At 42.1% G+C, this 24,341-nt stretch overlaps 1 protein-coding gene across 1 annotated transcript in view; it reads left to right on the forward strand.

Annotated features, from left to right (window-relative positions):
• The window catches only part of golga2 (golgin A2), an 81,339-nt gene that overhangs the window by 30,348 nt on the left and 26,650 nt on the right, over nucleotides 1-24,341 (forward strand). Inside the window, exons 9-17 of the mRNA XM_043719708.1 lie at nucleotides 243-281; nucleotides 1,479-1,541; nucleotides 3,024-3,117; nucleotides 13,793-13,899; nucleotides 13,993-14,051; nucleotides 14,159-14,300; nucleotides 16,729-16,818; nucleotides 19,595-19,702; nucleotides 20,705-20,792. Of these exons, the coding sequence (XP_043575643.1) occupies nucleotides 243-281; nucleotides 1,479-1,541; nucleotides 3,024-3,117; nucleotides 13,793-13,899; nucleotides 13,993-14,051; nucleotides 14,159-14,300; nucleotides 16,729-16,818; nucleotides 19,595-19,702; nucleotides 20,705-20,792 (790 nt within the window). The remainder of the gene's footprint in view (nucleotides 1-242; nucleotides 282-1,478; nucleotides 1,542-3,023; nucleotides 3,118-13,792; nucleotides 13,900-13,992; nucleotides 14,052-14,158; nucleotides 14,301-16,728; nucleotides 16,819-19,594; nucleotides 19,703-20,704; nucleotides 20,793-24,341) is intronic.

The following is a 24,341-nucleotide window of genomic DNA, read 5'->3' on the forward strand; positions in this document are numbered from 1 at the left end:
TGTGTCTCTCTCTCTCTGTGTCTGTGTGTCTCTCTCTCTGTCTGTCTCCATTCAAAATTTCAACACTGACAGCAATTATGCATCAGTGACTTTGTTGATTTTGTCTGTTGTTAGAAATGAATTTTTATATCCACTGGTAGTTGCTGCTTCACGGTTTTATTGGAATACAGGAGTAAATTGTCAATAAGTTAGTTTTGATATTTTACAGTAGCCTTCACCTCTAGTCTTTATTTACCCCTCAGGACAAACACATTCAAGAGCTTAAAAATCAGCTGGAGAAGGTAAAACAAAAATTAAAAAACAACTTTTCTGTTCACACTGCTGTCTGTTTTGCCAGATTCTGTTGGTAGTTAGCTTATCTCCAGTTAGTAAGATAACACTCTCTACCTGCCTCCTCCCAATTCCCTTTTAAAATTGGGGTTTTGGGTCAATTCCCCTCTTCTCTGTGCCCCCCCCCACCCCACTTGTAAAGTGCCACTTTTTGCATTTTGATGAAGCCTCTTACATTATCCTGGCATCAATTTTATTTTTAAATATGATAATTCCCCCACAGAAGCAATTCTCATGAAGTGAGCATTCTTTCAAAAGCCGATTAAGCAATTTCACTGAAGTGTAATGGAACAACACACAGCGCTAAGGCTTGAACTTCTAAGCATTTTCGATATTCTTAACCAACCTGTTCAGAGATGTTACTACATATCCCTGGAGCAGGTGGGACTTGAACTTAGGCCTCCTCCACAAATTCCCTCCAGCATTGACAGCATACTGATCAGCCCTCAAATTTTGGGCAGATAACAAATGAGTTGAATTGTTTTGGGGAATTGTGAAAGGCATGCCACTCTACTGACTTGTGAAAGAGGGGGTGGGAAATTGTTGCGGGGGTGGTGTTAGTGTTGGTTTACTGGGCAACCTGGGTCATTTCACTTCGTCTGGGTATCTGTGAGCCAGTTTTAAAGCTCCTGAATACCATCCAATCCTGATGTCTGGAATGTTTATGTAAGGGCGGTTAGCTCAGTTGGCTGGATGGCTGGTTTGTAATGCAGAGTGATGCCAGCATCGTGGGATTAATTCCCACACCAGCTGAGTTTGCCATGAAGGTCTCACCTTCTCCATCTCTCCCCTCACCTGAGGTGTGGTGACCCTCTGGTTAAACCACCACCAGTTATCTCTCTCCAATGAAAGAGCTGTGCTGTGGTCTGTAAAGACTCTGGCTCTGTCTCCTTCCCTAAATGAGACCCTTCCCTAGATGAGCGTGATATGTTATACTTTTGAAAATATTTTAGATGCTTGTTTCACTTGTTTAATTCGTGAACTACTTGGTTGAGTGTGACTATGCTGAACTGTCGTAAGAGTATCATCCAGCCTTCAATAATATGTTAAAATAAAACAATAAAATGTTAAATTAGTTACATTTAAAATTTAGTCATGATTTGTGCTGTTGGTGAAATGATTTGTTCTGCATCTCTCTTTCTGCACAGGAAAAGCAAGCTTTTGACCAGAAGTCCAACCAAAAGTGTGAGTCCATGAAAGAGCAGCTTAAAGTAAGTCGAACTGGTTGGGAAATTGATACTCCACGATTTTTCTCTCTACTTCCCATATCCTCTTGTAAAGACCTTTAAAGGCACACCTATTTCTTGCTAAGCTAGTTCTCTGTGGGTGTTCTTTAGTACTCGTGTTGATTTTGCCTTGGGGTTAGAGTCCAAAGCAAGTCAGGAGGTTGTGAATTCAATTCCTACTCCAAAGGTTTGAACAGAATACCCTAGTATTGCCGTCTTTCAGGTGAGATGTTAAACTGGGGCCTCACCTGGTCTTATAGCATGCTTGTAAAAGATCCCATGGCACTGTCCACTTAATAGCAAGGGAATGCTATTCTCACCAATATTTATTTTTTAATCAATATAAAGCAGATTTCTGATCATCACGGAGTCTGGGGCCATGCTGTGCACAAACCAGTACCGCCTTCGCTTTAGTGTATTTTGTAACACCGAGTTTGTTCATTGTTTTCTTTCTTCCTTTCCACTCCCATCAAGACCCATGAATAGAAGATTCCTTTCCTTTCTCTTGACTCTCCTTCCAAAAGCTCGAGCAGTGCCGTGCCAATTGTAGGACCTTCTTGCCATCCAAGTAGAGAGCTGTTAATTCAGCTACAGATTGGCAGGATTTCTGATTGGCAAAATTCTGATTGGCAAAAAGAGGGAATTTCAACCAGAATTTAATTTTAAAAGGAAATTCTTATTAAATGGTAATCCATGGATATCAAAAGTTCGCTTTTAATTCCTGACTAGTGTGCTTGTGTTAGATGTTTTAACCAAAAGGGCAGCACATAATTAGATTCATCTCTAACATCACTTTGATTCACACTCGATGCATTCTGCTATTTAACGAACTTCATTGGATAAACATATGGAATAGTATAGGTTACATGGGTTTCAGATTGGTTTCACAGTTGGCGCAATATCAAGGGCCGAAGAGCCTGTACTGCCCTGTAATGTTCTGTTTTGTCAAAACTACTAATATCAGACAGCCTATTTGTCTTTAGATTAGATTCCCTACAGTGTGGAAACAGGCCCATCGGCCCAACCAGTCCACACCGACTCTCTGAAGAGTAACCTACCCAGACCCATTTCCCTCTGACTAATGCACCTAATACTATCGGCAATTTAACATGACCAATTCACCTGACCTACACCTATTTGGATCGTGGGAGGAAACCCCCACAGACACGGGGAGAATGTGCAAACTCCTCACAGACAGTCTCCCGAGGCTGGAAACGAACCTGGGACCCTGCCGCTGAGAGGCAGCAGTGTTAGCCATTGTGTCTTAATCCTATCTGTTTTCTAAAATGTTTACTATTAGCCAGACGTACAGTACAACTGCATTGTTTTTAGAGAAGTGAGGAGTAACTTGCACGTTAGTCATGACTTCCAGTCAAAAATGTTGAATAGTTGTTCATTGTAATAGTTACTGAGTCAATGATTATATCATGTTGATTCTTCAGCGGTCTGAATAATTTTGATTTGCAGCTTCACGTAGACACCATTGAGATTTTGGTTTCTGAGAAATCGGAGCTGCAGTCAGCGCTGGCTCATGCTAAACAAATATTGCGGAGTAAAACAGGTAAAGCTTCTTAAGTTAAATATCAATTGATCCACATGCAAGTGATCCCTGTTGCTAACTGCTTTAGGCACAGACTTTGAACAAAGGAAAGATTTAATTGCAACGTTCAAATTAATGCTTTTCGTCCTTTTTCTGTCCCTTTCCCCACCCACAAAATCAATGCCTTCTGAAATCTGGGTAACATGGAGGCCTCAGCATGTTTCCTTCAAAACGGAAGACCCAAATTTGCAAGTATTGTAATGTTTTGCTTCATTTACAAAGCTGTTGCCAAGGTTGGAGGATTTGAGCTATAGGGAGAGGTTGAGTAGGTGAGGGCTGTTTTCCCTGGAGTGCTGGAGGCTAAGGGGTGACCTTATAGAAGTTTATAAAAATCATGAGGGGCATGGGTAGGGTAAACAGACAAGGTCTTTTCCTTGGGGTGGGGGAGTCTAGAACTAGAGGGCATAGGTTTAGGGTGAGAGGGGAAAGATATAAAAGGGATCTAAGGGGCAACTTTTTCATGCAGAGGGTGGTACGTGTATGGAATGAGCTGCCAGAGGAAGTGGTGGAGGCTGGTACAATTACAGCATTTAAAAGGTATCTGGATGGGAAATGAATATGGGCCGGGTGCTGGCAGGTGGGACTAGATTGAGTTGGGCTATCTGGTCGGCATGGACGGGTGGTCCGAAGGGTTTGCTTCCATGCTATACATCTGTGACTCTATTTGCTGTGGGTTTTTGTTAGCACGGAGAATGATTCTCTGAACTGTAGATTCATGTAGGGCAGTGCCGGAATGAACAATTCTGGCAGAACAGGTTTTTTAAGGTCCCGATGTGCATGGCAACCTGAAACCAGGGTGTGTCTTGTTGTAATACACCGATAAAAATTAGTTAGGATCCATATTGTCTGTTTGTAAATGGGATATAGATTAGTTTCCATTACGTGGGATTGAACAAAATTGCACCGAGGATTCCAGAGCTTGTTGGCCTGTGGATTTAAAATTGGGAATCTGTGGCATTGAAACATCTTGTGGCTCAGTAAATGACTTTGATCCAGAGGTTCTATGTTCTGCCACCACCACCTCACCCAAAAGAAAACCCTGTCACCTACTAGAAGGAAAGAAAATTTGAAAAGCTTGCTTCGCAGCTACAGAGCACTGCAGATGGGATAACATGGTGCAGGGCAGGACATGTGCTCACTGGGAGACCCTTCCCCTCTGGAGTTGCTGGTACAGCCAGCAGTCCTGACGATGACTGCCTCATGGTAAGCAAAGTAAGCGAGATTGTCAACACTCCCAGGAAGAAAGGGCCCAGTGTACCCCAGACACAAGGAAGTAAGGAGAATTGGGCAGGCAGAGAATTTAGCAAAGCGAAAGTGTGTACTGCAGATGCTGGAGATCAGAGTCTAGATCAGAGTGGTTCTGGAAAAGCACAGCAGGTCAAGGAGCAGGAAAATCGAAAATCAGGAATGATGAAGGGCTCCTGCCCGAAACGTTGATTTTCCTGCTCCTCTGCTGCCTGACCTGTGCTTTTCCAGGAGCATTTAGCAACTGTAGATAAGGTAATAAATAGGTTGGGAAGCTGGCTTTTTTTTTAAAAAAAAAAGTCTCTGCAAGGAGACAAAAAAGGGATGTATTATCACATTTTGCAAGCATCCAGTACGCAGTGGGAGCTCTCCAAACCCAGTATCCTCTTTCCTGTCATTCTTTTAAAGACTTTCTAAAAGAAATGGCTGCCTAAGCCAGCCGCATTATAGACATATGGATGAAAATGCAATAGTGTTGGTTAAATGGGCTGCAGATTGGTTCCACAGGTGGGCGCAGCATCGAGGGCCGAAGGGCCTGTACTGCACTGTAATGTTCTATGTTCTGTTATGCCGTGGGCAGGGTCACATGGTATCAAGCAAGTTTCATACCATTTTCCCACTGTTTCCTCCTGTCTTTTAAGAAGGAGAGGAAGGATAACCCAAGAAGCTACAGACCTGTCACCTTGATGTCAGTAGTGGGAAATCTAATGGAGGCCGTAGTACAGGATAAGGTAGACGTACACTTAGAGAAAAATAAATGAATACTTAACAGTGAACGGCATTTGTCAACGGCAGGTCATGTCTGACAATTAAGTTCTTTGACGAGGTGACACAGGCAGTAAATAAGAGGGTAATGGATGTTGTATATTTGGACTTCCAGAAAACGTTTGATATGGTGCAACATGGCACGTTGGTTAGAATTAGGAGAAAGTGAGGACTGCAGATGCTGGAGATCAGAGTCAAAAAGTGTGGTGCTGAAAAAGCACAGCAAGTCAGGCAGCATCCGAGCAGCAGGAGAGTCAGCGTTTCAGGCATAAGCCCTTTATCAGGAGTGTTACGTCCATGATAGGCTTATGCCCGAAACATCGACACTCCTCCTCAGATGCTGCCTGACCACCTGTGCTTTATCAGCACCACACTTTGTGCCTCTAACAAATTAGAATTGTTTGGGTTTGATGGGTGCTTGGCAGCATGGATTAGAAGTTGGCTAAAGGATTGGAAACAGAGGGAAGGTGTAGATGGGCATTTCTCAGATTGGTGATGAGTTGAAAGTGGTGTTCCCCAAGGAAAGTGCAGCATGCTGCTATGCAGAGGGACCTGGGTGTCCTTGTGCATGAATCACAGAAGGTTGGTCTGCAGGTACAACAGTTAATTAGGAAAGCAAATGGAATATTGTCCTTCATTGCTGAAAGGGTTTGCATTTAAAAGCAGAGAGGTTATGTTACAGCAGTACAAGGTGCTGGTGAGGCCTGTGTGCAGTTTTGGTCGCCTTATTTGAGAAAGGATGTAGTGGCACTAGAGGGGGGGGATGCAGAGGGAGATTCACTGGGTTGATTCTGGTGTTGGCTAATGAGGAGAGACTGAGTAGACTGGGATTATATTCATTAGAATTCAGAAGAATGAGGGGGGAATCTTGAAAGGAAGAGATAAGATAGAAGTAGAAAGGTTAAGCTAGGACAAGACTGCATAGCCTCAAGATTAGAGGGAGCAGTTTTAGGACTGAGTTGAGAAAGAACTTCTTCACCCAGAGGGTTGTAAGTCTATGGAATTCCCTGCCCAGTGAAGGAGTTGACACTACTTCAGTAAATGTTTTTAAAGCTAAGGTAGATTTTTTGAACAATTTAAGAAATGAAGAGATACGGTGAGAGGGCAGGTAAGTGGATCCAAGTCTACGAAAAGATCAGCCATGATCTACTGAATGGTGGAGTGGGCTTGAAGGGCCGGATGGGAGAAAGTGAGGACTGCAGATGCTGGAGATCAGAGCTGAAAAATGTGTTGCTGGAAAAGCGCAGCAAGTCAGGCAGCATCCAAGGAGCAGGAGAATCGACGTTTCGGGCATAAGCCCTTCTTCAGGGCCAGATGGCCTACTCCTGCTCCTAGTTATGTTCTTATCGGTGTTGGGACCCTTTTTCTGATTTATATAAATGATTTGGAGGTGGGTGTTGAGGGTAAAAAGTTTAAATTGGTAGGTGATGCTATGGAGAATAATGAAATATCAAGAGAATGCCTAGTGACTTCAGAGGACGTTGACAAGTTAGGCAAATGGGCAGGCACCTGGTAGGTGGAAATTGGAGATAATGCATTTTGGTAGAAGAAACGTGGACAGACCGTTCAGGCTCAATAATACAACACTGAGGAGTACAGGAGCAGAGGGACCTCTGGTTTCATGTACATTGAAAGTGGCCGGGTAAGTTGAAACCATTGTTAAGAAGGCTTGTAGGATCCTAGACACAGTGTATAAAAGCAAGGAGGTGATGATACACCTTTACAAATCAATGTCGAGAGTGTGTTGCTGGACAAACACAGCAGGTCAGGCAGCATCTGAGGAGCAGGAGAATTGATGTTTCGGGCAGGAGCCCTTGATGGCCTCTGGCCTGAAATGTCGATTCTCCTGCTCGGATGCCGCCTGATCTGTGTTTTTCCAGCAACACACTCGATTCTGATCTCTAGCATCTGCAGTCCTCACTGTCTCCTAGTTGATTTCAACCTGACTGCGAAGCCTCTTCCAAGGATGCCTACCTTGAAGAAGTTTTCCTCCTCTCTCTGCAAAGATCTCAACGAGTCCCTATGTCACCGTACTCCCCAAGTCCTCTCCTCTGCCCTGAAGCTCTTCAGTCACATCCTCAAGCAGACCCACTGCCACAGCCACATCTCCTTCCTCAGTGCCTGTCTACGGAACTGTCTGATCTCACATAGACTCTGGACCACATTCAGACCAACACGGTTTGGACCTGAACAGGATACGCAGTACACACTACAAATCTGAAACCTTCAACAACTATTCACTTTCCCGATCCTCTGCTCCACACTATCAGCCATGCGTCGCCATCTGCTCTACCTACAGTCAGTCCTGCCCCAGCTCAGTGCCTCACTTTCCTAGACCTGCAGCGGATCTCTGTATTTCGACATCCTCAGGAGGATACATTCTCTCAACAAACAGTATTTATCTACTGCATCGGACATAAAAGAACATTAGCTAAACAAACTTTCATGTACTTCCCTCCATACATGGGTTTCCTCAAACCTTCTCCTGGTCTTTGGAACCATCCAGACACCATTAGCCATGCGGCCATTCCTTTCACGACTGCCAGGGCATTTAGTGACATCACTTCTGCCCGTGATGCCACTGCGTGGTTTGCAGCCGTTGCCAACTATACCACCTCCAAGATCAGTGTCCACCCAACTATTTCCACGACTGCAGAGAAGACTACCACTGCAGGATACACCGGAGCCACTGGATTTACAGTCACAGACGTGGTACCTACCTTGAACATCGCTTCCACCCCCATAGCTGCTGCCGCGACAGTCACTTCTGTCCCGCTGGTAGGACCCATCGGTGACGTCACTTCCGCCACCACTGATGTCAGCAGCCGAGTACCCAACAATCACGTTGCCCTTCCTGTCTGTGACGTCACTTCCGACCACGCTAACTCTACCATCAGCACCACTTCTGCCCCCTATGTAAGCGTCACCTCCTTCCGGGACGTCATTACTGACCCCATAACCAAGCCCACTCACCCGTTGTCTCCAGTCCCACTCCAGGTCCCAGCTCCCATCCCAGCCGTGTCTTTACCCTTCCCCCAGACCTCCCCCTCACTGAGAATGAACGTTTAGTCCTCAGTAAAGGCCTCACCTTTATCCCTCAACAATCCCAGATTAATGAATTTGACACATGCTGTGACCTTGAACTTCTGCCACCTCTGCCTCTGTGCCTACTTTTACAACCAAGACACCCGCCCACCCACTGAGGACCCCTTCTCCTGCCTCCAACACACCCCATCCACTTGGACACCCCGTGCTGGCCTACTACCCGCCCTTGACTTCTTCATTTCAAACTGCCGCCATGACATCGACTGCCTCGACCTGTCCAACCTTGTCACCCACTCCAATCTCTCACCCTCACAACGTGCAACCCTCCATTCTCTCCACTCCAATTCCAACCTCACCATCAAACCAGCGGACAAAGGGGTTGCAGTGGTAATTTGGTGCACTGACCTCTACACTATGGAAGCCAGACGCCAACTCGAAGACACCTCCTCTTACTACCACCTCAACCATGACCTAACCCCCCCATCACCAAACCATCATCTCCCCCAGACCATACAGAACCTCATCACCTCAGGGGATCTCCCACCCACAGCTTCCAACCACATTTTTCAGGAACCCCGCGTCACCCAATTCTACTGAAGGGCTCCAGCCTGAAACATCGATTCTCCTCCTCAGATGCTGCCTGATCTGTGCTTTTCCAGCAATGCACTCTCGACTCTGATCTTCAGCACCTGCAGTCCTCACTTTCTCCTTTACAAATCACTGGTCAGACCACATTTGGAATATTGTGTTCAATTTTAGGCACCTTATTTAAGGACAGATGTTAAAAATCTGGAGAGGGTTCAGGGGGGGATTTAATCTAATGATACCAGTAATGAAGGATTTTTGCCACCACGAAAGATAAAATAGATTGGGTTTGTCCTCCTGGAGCAAAGAAGATTAAGCGGTGACCTTATTCAGGTGTTCAAAATTATGAGCAGTTCTGACCGGCTAAAGAAGGATATTTTATTTCCCACTAGCTAGTATGTCAGTAACTAGGGGGTCACAAATTCAAGATTGTCAGCAAGTGAGCTAGGAGTGAGATGAGGAGAGACTACTTTATTCAGAGAGCTGTTTGGACTTGGAATGTGCTGTCTGGGAGAGAGGTAGAAGTGGATTCCTTAGGTTTCAAAAGAGGGCTGGTTTTGGATGTAGGTTTGCTCTTTGAGCTGGAAGGTTCATTTTCAGACATTTCATCACCATACTAGGTAATATCGTCAGTGAGCTTCTGGATGAAGCACTGCTGGTGTTTCCTGCTTTCTATTTATGTGTTTGGGTTTTCTTGGGTTGGTGATGTCATGTCCCATGGTGATGTCATTTTCTGTTCTTTTTCTCAGCGGGTGGTAAATGGGACCCCATTTATCACCCCCTGATAAAAAGAACAGAAAATGGTAACTTGATGTCCTCTCTGACCTATCACCTCCATCCCCACCCCCATTCACCTCTTGTACTCTATGCTACTTTCTCCCCACCTCCAACCCCACCCCCCCCTCTTTTATCTCTCCACCCTGCAGGCTCCCTGCCTCTATTCCTGATGAAGGGCTTTTGCCCGAAACGTCAATTTTCCTGCTCTTTGGATGATGTCTGACCTGCTGTGCTTTTCCAGCAGCACTCTAATCCAGAAGTGGAACTAGCTACATAATTCTTTTGGAGTTGATACAGACATGATGGGTCGAATTACCTCCTCCTGTACTGCAAAATTCTGACACGATTCAGTTGTATGATTGAGCCTCTTTAATGGGTGGCAAACCATGGTGTGTTGGGCACCTGCCCGATTATACTCTGTCCTGCAAAGAATGCATGACAATCCAGCCTCAAGACCTTTTGGGCCGAGGTGGAATGTTCATGGTGCTCATTGACAAGTCAATAAAGAGCTTGTAAATCCTTCCAACACTTCCTTGCTATTTCCCAAAGAAAGAGAAAATGTGCATGACGATGCTAAACAAATGGTGGCTCGATTTCTGCTGCATTTCCTTGAATGGATGGATTTGGATGTCCAAAACAGTTCACATAATGTCACTGCACTCACTAATGCAAGTTAATGGCTATCTGCCATCGGACATGCAATATGTTCCTATCCTCCTATATTTGTACAGGATTTGTAGCACACAGATGGTCTAGTGTCTCATGTTAATGCCTTCCTCGACCTCCTCCCACCATTATCCTCCAAATCCCTTCTGCCCTTTCCTCCAGTCCTTATCAATCTTTCTCTTCAATGTGTTTGTGCTATTTATAAAATGGGCACCAAACTGGCCACAATATACTTTTGAGAACTGTGCACAATGTTCCTTGCAATTTTCTATCAGTTTTCACCAATCAGTTGAATTCCTCTCGAAATGAGCCTTTTTACTTCTTGAATGGCTTTATTAGACTGGGGGACTATTGTCGTGATTTAGATATCTGTATCTCTTCTGTGTCAGCTATTAATATTTAAGCATTATGTCTCCCTATCCTTCTCAAAATGCAGTATATCTCTCACTCTGCAAATTAATTAGTGTGTATTTTTCACATTGCCATAGTTTGACATTGTTCTCTGGTGCTTCTAGAAATCTAATATTCACCTCCATGAAATCTGTTGTTAGTGGCATTGAAGTAGCTCGAGATATTTCTGGTCTCGAACTGACTGTGCTGCCTTTTGTGACTATCTAATAGCAGATGATGGAGGAGGAGCTACTTGAGAAAGCACTGTGAAGTAAATTATCTCTGAAAAGGAATGTTTAACCTTCAATCAGTCTCACGAAAAGAAGTGGTCTGGTCAGTGTCACATTGCCTGTGGAAACACATCTTACACAAATCGGCTGTTACAATTCCTGCAGTCTAATGAGGAACATTTCTAATTTCTTCAAAACATGGGCAAAATTTTGTTAAAAATTGTATCAATTGTCAAGGGATCAATTTACAATTTTCTGGAATAATAATTAGTACCAGTTCGCTTGACCCTGGCAGTCCTTGACCTAGAAGCAGTATCACGAGGAAGAAAGTTGAGATCAAAAGCCATATGGCCAGGCCCAAAGGAGAGCTGAAGCAGGGGAAGAACAGAGAAGAGGCACATGTATAAGGAGCTGTGTGTGTAATGCAGTCACCAAGGACAGAGACTGGTGAGTCAGATAATGTAATGGCTGTTTCAGTTTTGCGAGAGTGACCAGATTGTTGAACAAGGCTTGTTGAAGGGGTTAGGTGTAGGAGTCTTTTGGGCATCTGTGCCCCAAGGCTGTTGTGAACCTAAACCAGGGATACTGTACAGGAATGTACTCTTTGGATAATTGGCGTGTCGGTCTGTGTGGACCACAGATATAATCCAGCTGCCAGTGAATGTTACTAGAGGGACAAATTGAGTTTTAAAAAAAAAAGTGAGCCATTCCATGCCCCAGAGCTGAATGAGAGAACTTGGGAACTGCATGTGGTGCCAATAAACTACAGAGTATGATGTGTGTGTTTGATTGTAAGATTAATCTCTATTAATTACTTTAAAATTAATTCAGACTTTTTATTGAAAGTATCACTTGCGTGTTTGTTCATGTTAAGTTTGCATTTGTTCTTATTTGTGTTGACATAAAAGATGCAAAAGCAGAATCTTGTGGTTATCATCATTCAGGTATAAGGTGCATTCAGTAAAGTTTGGTACTTTGATTTACAGTTCTCCAATGTGGATTGTAACAATAAAAATGACCAAGTAAAACCGAGCTGTCTTGGCATTCTGCTTATTACTGTATAGCGTGTTGTGAATTTGACGGTAATTGTACTTGATTGCAACACTGAGGGAATGTTTCATTGTTGAAAGTGCTATCATTCAGGCAGGTGGTGTAAAATACTCCAGGTATGTATTTTGGGGTGAACAGCTTGTGCTGCCAGCATCCTGATCAATAGTCTTCCTGGACTTAAGCATGGGTTAATTGACAATTAACTCAGTAACAGCAATAAGGTTATGTACAAATTCTGATTGCTGTATAATGATATATTGTTGTACTGTTAAATATTTGAGCATAAAATGAGACATGAAAAATATTGTATAAGCAAGTTAATTTTTAAATTTTAAATTTGCCCTTTTTTTTCCCCCAGATGCTTGCTTCCAAAGACCCCTTTCTCCTTACATACACAACTTTGAGAGTATTGTAAGCTGGGAGGAGAACAGCATGGAACTTCAGAAGGGCATTAACACATTGGTGGGGAGGGCAAATGGCAGATAAAATTTAGTAAAATAAAAGGTACTATTCTAAAGTGTGCAGAAGCAAAGACCTGGGTGTTCATTGAAGTGGCAGGGCTGATAATGAGAGAGATTAATTGAGGATACAGTATTTTAGGCTTCATAAATGAAGGTGCAGCGTTCAAGAGGAGGGAGGTTATGATGAACTTGTATAAAACACAGATTAGACCTCATCTGGAATATTGTGTATCATTCTAGCTGCTACACTAGGAATGGTATCAATATATTGGTGGAAGTGCAGAAGAGGTTTACAAGAATGGTTTCAGCGAGTCAGTTATGAGGAAAGCTTAGAAAAGTTAGGACTGTTTTCTTTGGAGACGGTGAAGAGAGATACTCTAGAATTTTTAAAATGAAAATCATGAATGGAGATGGGAAGAAACGGTTCCCACTCAAGTGGGTAAGGACCTGGGTTCACAGTTTTTAAATTATTTCGCAAAAGCAAAGTGAGAAACTTGTTCAAGCACTAAGTGGTTACAGTTTGCCATTGCCATTGCAAAGCCAATGGGTCAAAGAGCAGCCATCCTGCACTGTAGCAGTTTTGAGGTATATGTTACAACGTGGAGGTCGAACCTCTTTGTTAATTAAAACCAAACACCCAGAAAAGCACACCTCTCCTCGTAATCTGTTAAAACTCTGAGGGAATGAAAGAGTTCTTAATTTCCATCATTGAAAGAAAAATAACAATTTTCCTAACAGAAAGCTAAACAAAACTAGTAACAAACTGCACATAAACTGAACACAATCCTATTAACATGCTGTTCCAATAACACACTTATTAAACTTTACGTTAACTTAATCTCAAATCCACATAGTCTCTGTCTTCGCTGTCCTCAGCCTTGCATCTGCTGATCTCCCTGGGTTGTCTTCCTTCTTACTGTATGTTTTACGAGAAAGAGTACCTTTTGATACAGAGTGCCTTCTAATTTCTTTGAGAGCAAGATATTAGATGGGCAGTTGGCTCTCCAACTCTATGGCAGTTGCTGTGCTGTTCAGTGGCAATTGCTCGCTGACCAAATTTTGCAAGTGCCCTGGTTTTATACCCCCCATCGTTCCCTGTAATTGGTCCGATGTTGTCAAAACAATAAATTCAAACTCTATTGGGTTTTAGTAACTTGGGAATAATTTAAATTAATTGGTTAAATTCGAATTGTCAAAACAGCAACCAAAACTCGGGTGTCCTTCTAACAGCCAGTTGTTACATGTATCTATTTGGGAATAGCCCGTCTCCCAGTCTTTCTATTCGGGCAGCTGAGCCTGCACTTTAAGTTTACTTCCAAATTCAGAAAACGTTCTCTATTTTAAATGCTTTCGACTTCGTAACATGTCTGAAGAAAGATGTTCTGGTCTAATTTTTATTTTTGCCTCTGTCTCTTTCTCCAGATGAAACAGGAGAACTCCATAGCAAGCTGAGTGCTTCCACTCAGAGAGTGGCAGAACTGGAGCAAACTCTATCCAGCATTTCATTCCAACAGAAGCAGTCTGATAAAGTAAATGGCTAAATCCCTTTTTGTTGCAAGAGTCAAATTAGTTAAAGAAATAAAATTTTGCTGTTATATTTTGAAAGCATCTTCTGTTCACAGAATTACAAAGAACTTGAAAAGGAGAGAGAGAATCTCAAACAAGAGGTGGAGAAACTAAAGTGAGTGAGGGGAAAAAAAGTAATTTGTAATGTCATTTTTAAGTCATTAATGTATTCCTGAAGAAAAGCTGAGCTGAGGGATAAACCAGGCTTTTTTAAATTTACAGTAAGATGAGTGACGAGATGAGGCAACAGAACTCTGAGCTCTCAGAACAGTTGAGCTCCAAGGTATCAGAAAATGACTTGGTGAGGAGGAACATTCAAGAACTTCAGAAGAGACTGGAAATGGCAGAATTGACAATTCAGCAGGTAGAACAACTTTTTGTTTGCTTGACCTGGTTAAAGTGATCCATCTGACAGCCATAGAGGATGTTAGCACTTCTGTGATTACAATTCCATTAACCTTCTACTCCTCAATTCCACGTCCACACCATCTTCCTCTTTTGGAGAGGATTTATTTAGGCTTACAGTGCAAAACGTAATGGTAATATTGCGAGGTAGCTAATTGGGTAATACCCAGACTGGGCCAGGAAAGGGGCTGTGTATAAATGTCTTTTAAAAGCAGCAAGTAGGGACAAAAAAATGGTAAAAAGGCTAAATTTATAGCTTTTTTCTTCAATGCATATTACATTCGGAACAAAATAAATGAATTAGTACATTTTAGAGGTTAATGGATATGATCTTACAATCATTATGGAGACATCGTTTTAAGGAAGGTCAACTACGGACGGACAATTGCAGACCAGCTAGCGACACCCATGTCCCACGAGCAAATTTAAAAAACACCTGGAAACTAAATACCCAACCCTGTGTGACTTGTTGAAAAGACAGCCAGCAAGGGAAGGGTGATGGGGGAGCTAGTTAGTATGAGATCGAATAAGTACAATAACAAATGGTCATGAATTGGAAGATGTAGTAGAATCCATATGGGTCAAAGTAACAAATAACAAGAAGAAGAAGTCAACTGTTGGAAATTGTCTATAGGCTCCTGACAGTAGCAATATAGTGGGACAGAATAATTATGAAGTGATTAGGTTGTGTAACAAAGACAGTGTATCGATCATGGTAACTCTAATCTTCATGTTGATTTGAAAAATCAATTGGCTAGCAGTAGCCCACAATGAGGAATTCTTCGTAATGAACTTGGGATAGTTTTTAATGGAACAGTATCTGGTAATGTGTAATGAAGCAGATTTAATAAATGACTAGACAGTAAAAGATCCCCAGTGTAACAGTAACCCTGTTACAGAGGCGTGGGGGTAAAATTGGTTGGAGTGGACAGGGAAAGAGTTTAACTGGAAAAGCAGTTGATGAACAATGGCAGACATTTTTCAAAAATGTTCATTACTTGCAACAAAAGTTATATCCTGGTAAGGAAGAGGAGATAAACTAACCATGGTTAACAAGTTAAGGATAGTATCAAATTGACAAAAACAAATTACCACTAATCTTTGTCACATGGTAAGATAACCAAAAATAGTAACAAAGAAGAAAATAAACTGAGTGTAAACAAGTAAGATCAAGCAAACTATAAGCACCTCTTTCAATATATAAAAAGGAAAAGAGAGGCTAAAGTGAACATGGACCCTAAGACAACTGGGACATAATGGGGAACCTGGAAATAGAGGAAACGAATAAATACTTTGCATCAGTCTTCATGGTTGAAGACACTATTAATATACCAAAAATACCAAATAATCGAGGAACATAAAGGTGGGAAAGAATAAGTACAACAGTTATCACCAGAGGAGAGAGATGAATGAATTCAGTGGGGCTAAAAGCCATTCGATCCCCTGGACCTGATGGGTTGCATGCGAGGATATTCAAGGAAGTAGGTACCAAGGTGGTGAATGCATTCATAGTAGTCTTTCAAGAATGATTCATTCTTGAGAAAGTCCCAGAGAATTGTAAAAGAAGACAAAAAACAAACCATTTTAGAGTATTTAGCATAACATCTATCAAGAGGAAAATCTAATAGCAGAGCACTTAGAAATGCATAATATAAATAAGCAGAATTAAGGAATGTATCCCAGTGGCTAGTTTTCTGCCTGTTTGTCCTAACGTCATTTACAAAATACCTTGCAAGAACTTGCAAACACTACATTGGACGAACAGGCAGAAAACTAGCCAGCAGGATAAATGAACATCATCTAGCCATAAAACAACATGACCCACTCTGATGAGTAAGGACACCACTTCGACTGGGACAACACATCATCCTAGGACAAGCCAAACAGTGACACGCACAAGAATTCCTAGAAGCATGGCATTCCAACCAGAACTCTATCAACAAACACATTGACTTGGATCCCATTTACCACCCCTTGAGAAAAAGAACAGGAAATGACATCACCATATGAAATGATGTCACCAAAGGAAATGGTGTCACCAACTAAAGAAAACTTAAAACATATAAATAGAAAGTGGGCTACACCACTGGTGTTTCATTTAGAGGCTCACTGGAGATGTTACCTAGTATGGTGACGAAACATCTGAAACAAACCTTCCAGCTCGGTGAGCAAACCTATATCCAGAGTGAGAATATTCAGTGGAGTTGTCGAGGATAAGACTTCGAAAGAATATTGAGTGGGAAGGATCTGTTTTTGGGTTGGAGTGTGAGGAAAGAGAGATTGATGTTTATTGTTGTTTAAGTTAAATGTTGCACAGCGTGTGTTATATGTGGATCAATGTTTAACATTTCTTTATTTCATGTTTTATCTTCTATCATTTTCTCCAGTTCTCAAATCAATCGGAGCTTCCAGATGCTAATCAGCAGCTGCAACTGGTTCTTGAAGAAAAAGCTCATTTAATGGCACAGATGAATGAAGTAAGGATTATTTGGCTGAAAAATTGCTGAGCTTGACTTCAATCTGTGTGCACATTTTTGTGTGTTCAGTCAATTTCCTGTGTGCCGTGGTAACCAACAGCATAGAATTATAGGAAAATGTCTTGCAGATAGATTGATTCCACCTGTAATAAGTAGTTTTGCAATTGGAAGTGGTTTAGGAGGGACATATGTACCTCAAATAATTTCCTGTATTTTCTGCCATACCCTTTGACTCCCTCGTCAATCAAGCACGATCTAACTCCACTTTAAAAATATTCAGTGACCTAGCCCTCCGCTGCTGTCTGGGAGAGAATTCAACTAGCTACAAAACAAAATCTAACTTCCACCTTTAGAGAAACTTCTTATCCTTAAACTGTGTCTCCTCTAGTTCTAGCCACTCCCACAAGAGGAAACTTTTGATATTCGCTCTTCCCAATCCTGTCAGGATATTAAAAACAAAAACAGAAATTGCTGGAAAAGCTCAGCAGGTCTGGCAGCATCCGTGAAGAGAAATCAGTTAACATTTCGGATCCGGTGACCCTTCCTCAGTACCCGAAACGTTAACTCTGATTCCTCTTCACAGATGCTGCCAGACCTGCTCAACTTTTCCAGCAACTTCTGATTTACAGCATCCCTCGTTCTTTCTTTTGGTTTTTAATTTAGTATTCCCCGCAGGATATTCTTTGTTTCAATAAGGTCATCTTTTGTTCTACTGAACTCCAGTGAATACACGCCCAAACTGTCCAAGCTTTCCTAATCCGATAACCCCTTCATCCCAGAACAGCCAAGTGAAACCGGTTTGTATGGAACCCTGCTTGTTAACGCAGAAGTAAGGGAAGGGAGCCACTGGATGTTGCCAGAGGTGAAGTGAAATGAAATACAGCCCAGGGCCAAAACCTGAAGTGAGGGAATTTGTTGGACGATGTTACACTCTGCATAGATTTTGGAATGCTCATTTTAGTCACCCAGTACTTGGTGTACAATTGGTCAAGCTCACTACTTCAGTGCCCAAACATTCCATTGTCTGCATAGAATTGGATAAAATGTAGAACCTTAGAAACTAGGAGCAGGAGTAGACCATTCATCTTATTGAGCTTGTTGCAACATTCAGTGTGATCATAGCTAATCTTCCAATCGGAAGGATGTTGTGAAACTTGAAAGGGTTCAGAAAAGATTTACAAGGCTGTTGTCAGGGCTTGAGGATTTGAGCTACAGGGAGAGGCTGAACAGGCTGGGGCTGTTTTCCCTGGAGCATCGGAGGCTGAGGGGTGACCTGATAGAGGTTTACAAAATTATGAGGGCACGGATAGGATAAATAGGCAAAGTCTTTTCCCTGGGGTTAGGGAGGGCATAGGTTTAGGGTGAGAGGGGAAAGATATAAAATAATCCTAAGGGGCAACTTATTCAAGCAGAGGGTGGTACGTGTATGGAATGAGCTGCCAGAGGAAGTGGTGGAGGCTGGTACAATTGCAACATTTAAGAGGCATTTGGATGGGTATACGAATAGGAAGGGTTTGGAGGGATATGGACCGGGTGCTGGACTGGGTTGGGATATCTGGTCGGCATGGACAGGTTGGACCGAAGGGTCCATTTCCATGCTGTACATCTCTATGACTCTATATCCCTGGTGCCTTTATTATCTATAAATCCATCAATCTCTCTCTTAGACATATTCAATTACTTGCTTTCCACAGCCTTCTACGTTAATGAATTGTGCAGGTTGACCACCCTCTGAGTAAAGAAAGTCTAAAAATCGCACAACACCAGGTTATAGTCCAAGAGGTTTACTTGGAAGCACTAGCTTTCGGAGTGCTGCTCCATCATCACGTAGTTGTGTTCACAATCACTGGATGAAGGAGCAGTACTCTGAAAGCTAGTGCTTCCAAATAAACCAGGTGGACTATAACCTGGTGTTGTGCGATTTTAAACGTTGTGCATCCAATCCAACACCAGCATCTCCAAATTATGAGTAAAGAAATGATTCCTCATTTCTTTCCTAAATGGCCTATCCTGTATTGTGAGACATTGACCCTGGTTCTAGCCAGGGAAACTCCTCCCTGTATCTAGTCTGTCTAGTCCTGTTAGAATCAACTCCGCAAAAGTGAGGACTGCAGATGCTGGAAACCAGAGTCTAGATTAGAGTGGTGCTAGGAAAGCACAGCAGGTCAGGCAGCATCCGAGAAGCAGGAAAATCGACGTTTTGGGATGAAGGACTTTTGCCCGAAACGGCGATTTTCCTGCTCCTGGGATGCTGCCTGACCTGCTGTGCTTTTCCAGCACCACTCTAATCTAGTCCTGTTAGAATTCCAATTGGGTCCCCTCTCTTCCTTCTAAACTCTCATGAATACAGCCCCTGTTGGACTAATTTCCCCACGTACAGTAGACCTGCCATCTCTGGTATGAACTTAGTTAACCGTCGCAAATTTCTCTCTCAGGTAAGAAGACCTAAATTACACACAGTACTCCAGAGATGGAGCCTCAAAATTTTGCTGAAAAGACAATAACTTGTTACCTTGCTTAAAGGATGGCTGAATATTCAAAATATTTTAACTCTCAAGATCCTTTTTTTTTCTGACTTTATGGTGTAATACATTTAAAAATCAATGTTCTTTCATTGCTATATTAATAAGAGAATCAAACTGGGGAGGAAAGAAAACGAAGTTTAAATCAAATTCAATGTTGTCTGTCCCAATAAAAAATAGAAAGTGAATTCGACAGAGGGGTGAAAACTATCAGTGTTCTCAGAATCTTCAATATAGTGCCATTCTGTTTGCAGCTATCAAAATCACAGCAGCTGCTACTTGTTGAGCGAGATCAGTATGCCCACAAGCTGATGGAGGAGGGCAGTGTTTGGCAGCAGAAAGTTCAGCAGCTGGCAGAACAAGTAAGTGACTACGTGAGGAATTGGGTCTGTCATTGAAAATGCTGTTCCAATCCCTGCTCAATCATATATTCCAATTTTGCAGTTTCAAAGACAAAATCCACATAGGTCATGTGTTCAGTTTTCAAGTTGAAGTATAAAGTTTTAAAGAAGCCTGCACCATAGGTTGGATATAATCACACAGAACTGTGGGAGAGCATCTTCCCTTTGGATTGTTTCAAAGGAGACTGCCTGCCTTGAAGCCTGATGAGTATTTCATTTTAAATTATATATCCACTTTGTATTCGAAAACAAATTAAGTTTTCCCTTTTTATTTTTCAGGGATTTGCCATAGTTTGCTGTGTGTAGGGGTGTGGATGATTATCTTTTTTTCTCTCTCATCCACTGTCCTGCACCCAACTATTTTGAAGGTTATTTTACACATTTTTTTGAATGTTGGCTCTGTGATTCTTATTGTGATACTGTTTGTGACATTTTGATATTTGTGGAAGGGCAGTACAGATTAACATTGGCAAAAGGCCAATGACTGACCTGAAGCTGGAGACTGATGGATCAATTTTCATGATCAGCATCACCCAGGGCAGATCAGAAGACAGTGCAACTGCAAAATTTCTTGGAATCATACAGACAGAAGACCATACGATCCATTATACCTGCGATGGCCCTTTGTAGCAACAACTGTATTTGCAGTAGTTTAAAATTAAACAATATACAAAATCCCACTCTTTTATTTAAAAAAAAGGCACCAAGTTTGTACAAGTACAAAATAGCACTTTCAAACATCCTGCTGTACACATTTTTGTAATGCATATTTGATTTTTAATTGTTGGCTTGCATGCAGTGCTGAGTTACCTTACTCAGGAATTTAATTGGGTAGATAATCTTGGGAAGCACTTGGACAATTTACCTAAGTGCACTTTTAACTAATGTAGCTTCGCTTTGGGAGCACACTGGGGAAATTAACTTTGATCTCTCTGTTAGTCATTTATCGTTTTGTCTTTGCAGGTAAATGCACTTTCAGAGGAGAGGGAGCAAAATCTCTGCCATGTTCAGGAACTAGAGGCCTCGTTGACTGATCTTCAGAACAGATCAGGTAATTCTATGGTTCTTGCACCAATGGCTGGAAGTTGTCTGCTTGCAATAGGAATTGAAATTAGTTCATATTAGCGAATCTCGCTAAGGAATCCTGGCTTTATTTCCTTATTTCTGAACACTTATCACTCGGAATTGATTTCCTCCAGTGGAACTATGGAAATATGGTATCTGTGATCCAAGGAATTTATACTGCATCAACCGTTCATCCAAATGTTGTACCACCTTGTGCATTTAATTTGTTTTTTATTCATTTAAGTCAATTGATGAGCAAAACTGATAGGACCTCCATTCTTAGTGAGATCTACCAAGTCCTGTTGCCCTGCTGTCTCCCAGTGGCCCTCAAGCAGGGCTTAGAGTGAGCAGGGCCAGCAGATAAATTCCACTCAACTTCACAAAGTACATTTGCAAAAAAAAACAAAGCCAAGGGTGAATATTTCAAGGATGTTCTCACAGCCCTGTTCATCTATGGCATAAATGGGGCAAAAACTCCAATGACCAGTTCCCTCCCCTCCACTCTTGCTGCTCCCTCAGAGAGAGAACCTCTCAATGGGGAGCAGCAAGGACAGGAAGAAGGGGAACCTCTGATTGGAGTTCAAGGGCCAATTCGCTTGGATGATGACTTTTTCATATACTTTATTCTCATTAATTCCTTTAATTTTATGATGCAGTCAAGAGTTGTATTACCTTCTGTATTTGTATTGATTTTTTTTAGTTTTCTGTAGGAAAATACAACAGTGCAATAGCAAAAGTCGTGTGTGTAATATACACACACCCACATTGTAACCAGCATCCCCCCCACTTTGCTCCCAAATTATATACCCACCACAATAAATCCCTTCTTTCACCATACACAGTGACCACTTCTCATTCCAGAATGGTTAGCTGATCTTTTGCAATAACGTCATCAAAATTGTCAGAATAATCAAAAGCCCCTTTAGTTTGGGGTCACCAATATTTTTCTTTCTTGAACTGCTTGATCTAAGATGGTTATGTGATCAGTTCTCTATGGTTCAATATTATGTGCCTTTTTGGAGCAGTTTGTCAGCTTTTAGTTTGAGCCTGTGTGTAGTGCCAGCGTATTTTGATTTGACAATGTGACCATCAATATCCTTGTCTCCTACTGTACAGCCATTCTTTGGAGGGAGTTTGATTTCTTTGGTAAAGCTACAATTGAGCTCAGCGTCCTTTGAAATACGTGAGACATGCAAGGCCTGGATGTGTATCAAAGCCATGCCCAAGGTGTCTACTGCTTGATCATTTAAAAATCAGATGCTGCATTGTTAAATACAGAGTTTATAATTAGCCCCTCTTCTCCCAGCTAACTGACATTGAGTGGGGGGATTCTGTTTCACCCACTTGTTAGGTCAAAGCTTCAACCCTGATGTTTTCTCAGGCTGCCTAGCTGATGCTATTCTCTGTTCTTTCCTTCCACTGCCCACTTTGATGGTATGCATCTCTCTCTGAATTGTCCACTGTGTGATGGTGCTGGATCTGCCAGAGTAACTCCCTCAGCTTATAAACCACAGATCCTCTGTCTTTGGAGGAGCAACTAGGATGGAAGAGACAGAATTGCTGGCTGGACCAGCTGGAACAATGGACGGGGAGAGACACTATCTATGATTGAAGGAGCGACAAGTTTATTTCCCAGAAGTGCTGCTGCAATCTCCTTTTGAAATCATTGACAATCTTCCACATCCACCAGCCTCAATTAATTTCACAAATCATAGGGTTACTACAGTATGGAAGCAGGCCAATCGAACCACTGAGTCCATACTGACCCTCTGCTGAGCATCCCACCCAGACCCAACTCCCCTAATCTATGTCAGTAATTTTGTATTTCCCATGGCTAATCCACCTAGCCTACATGTCTTTGGACTGAGGGAGGAAACCGGAGCGTCTGGAGGAAACCTGTTCAGTCACAGAAATTTGCAAACTCCACATAGACAGTTGCCCGAGGGTGCACCCAAACCCATGTCCCTGACGCAGTGAGGCAGCAATGCTAACCTTTGAGCCACCATACTGCCCTTTGACAGGAATACCCATTGTTGGTGGAGGATGAGCTAAACATGAGGGGGCGCATCGAGCATGTCTGTTCTTATTTCTTCCTTTTCCAATATGTTTATCTCCCTTAAATGGCTGCTTATTGTCTCTCATACTCCATCCAATAGAACTTGTTCTTGATGTGTAATTTCCTTAAAATTCTTAAACCACAGCATTGCAGTTGGATGTTTTTAAGAGTTCTACCCATTAATTTATGGGGAGGCAATGGCCTATGGTATTATTACAGAACTGTCAATCCAGAAACCCAAGTACAATTCTGGGACCCAGATTCAAATCCTGCCATGGCAGATGATGGAATTTGAATTCAATAAAAATCTGGAATTAAGAGTCTAATGACCATGAAACCTTTCTCAATTTTTCGAAAAACACATTGATTCACTACTGCCTTTAGGGAAGGAAACTGACATCCTTACCTGGTCTAGCCTACACTTTGGTCATGGTGAATGATCATGCACATTAACTTGGGGAAAAATTAAATTGGCAAGAGTAGCCTGGAGGCAGAGTTCATTGAATGTACGCGAGATTGTTTGTTTCTTGGAGCAGTATGTTGTGGAACCAACCAGGAAACAGGCTACCCTTGATTTGGTATTTTGTAATGAGGAGAGATTAATTGATGACATTATAATAGTGACCATAGTATGACCGATCTCAAAGTTCAGTTTGGGGTTAAGAAAGTGAAGTCCAGCAGTAGTGTTCTGGAATTAAACAAAGGAAATTACATCGGCACAAGAACAGACTTGGTCTGAGTGGATTGGCCAGGAAGGCTAAATTGTAAGACAGAGGATGAGCAGTGGTAGATGTTTAAGGAGCTACTTGATGCCTCACAACTAAACTTTATTAGAGCTAAGCTGTACAAGATGATGAAAGGCATAGGTAGTGAATAGTCAGAGACTGTTTCCCAGGGCAGAAATGGTAATCATAAGGAGGCATAACTTCAGGTGATTGGAGGAAGGTTCAGCGGTAATGTTACATAGTAATGGGTGTGTGCAATGCACTGCCAGCAGTGGTAGAGTCAGATACATCAGGAACATTGGATAGGCACATGGATGGTACTAAAATGTAGGGTATGTAGGTTAGTCTGATCTTAGAGTAGGATAAAAGGTCGGCACAACATTGAGGGCCAAAGGGCTGTACTATTCTATGTTCTATGTAAAATATATCCCAGTGAGAAAGAGAGATGGTAAGGGGGTGGAGTGGATGGGTAAAAAACATGCTTGGCTAAACAAGGAAGTCATGGACCACGTATAGCCAAAAACTAAGGTATACCATATTGCAAAGGCCAGTGGCAGAATGGAAGATTGGGAAACCTTCAAGCATAAACAAAGGGATGCTAAAAAATTAATAAAAAGAGCTAAGGTAAATTACAAAAGAAAACGAGCACAAAATATCAAAAAGGATAACAAAAGCATCTACAGGTATATAAAAGGGAAGAGAGTCACTCATATGAATGTTGGTCCCTTTGGAAGATAAAACCAGAGAGTTAATT

This window comes from Chiloscyllium plagiosum, chromosome 30, assembly GCF_004010195.1.
Source record: "Chiloscyllium plagiosum isolate BGI_BamShark_2017 chromosome 30, ASM401019v2, whole genome shotgun sequence".
Lineage (NCBI taxonomy): Eukaryota > Metazoa > Chordata > Chondrichthyes > Orectolobiformes > Hemiscylliidae > Chiloscyllium > Chiloscyllium plagiosum.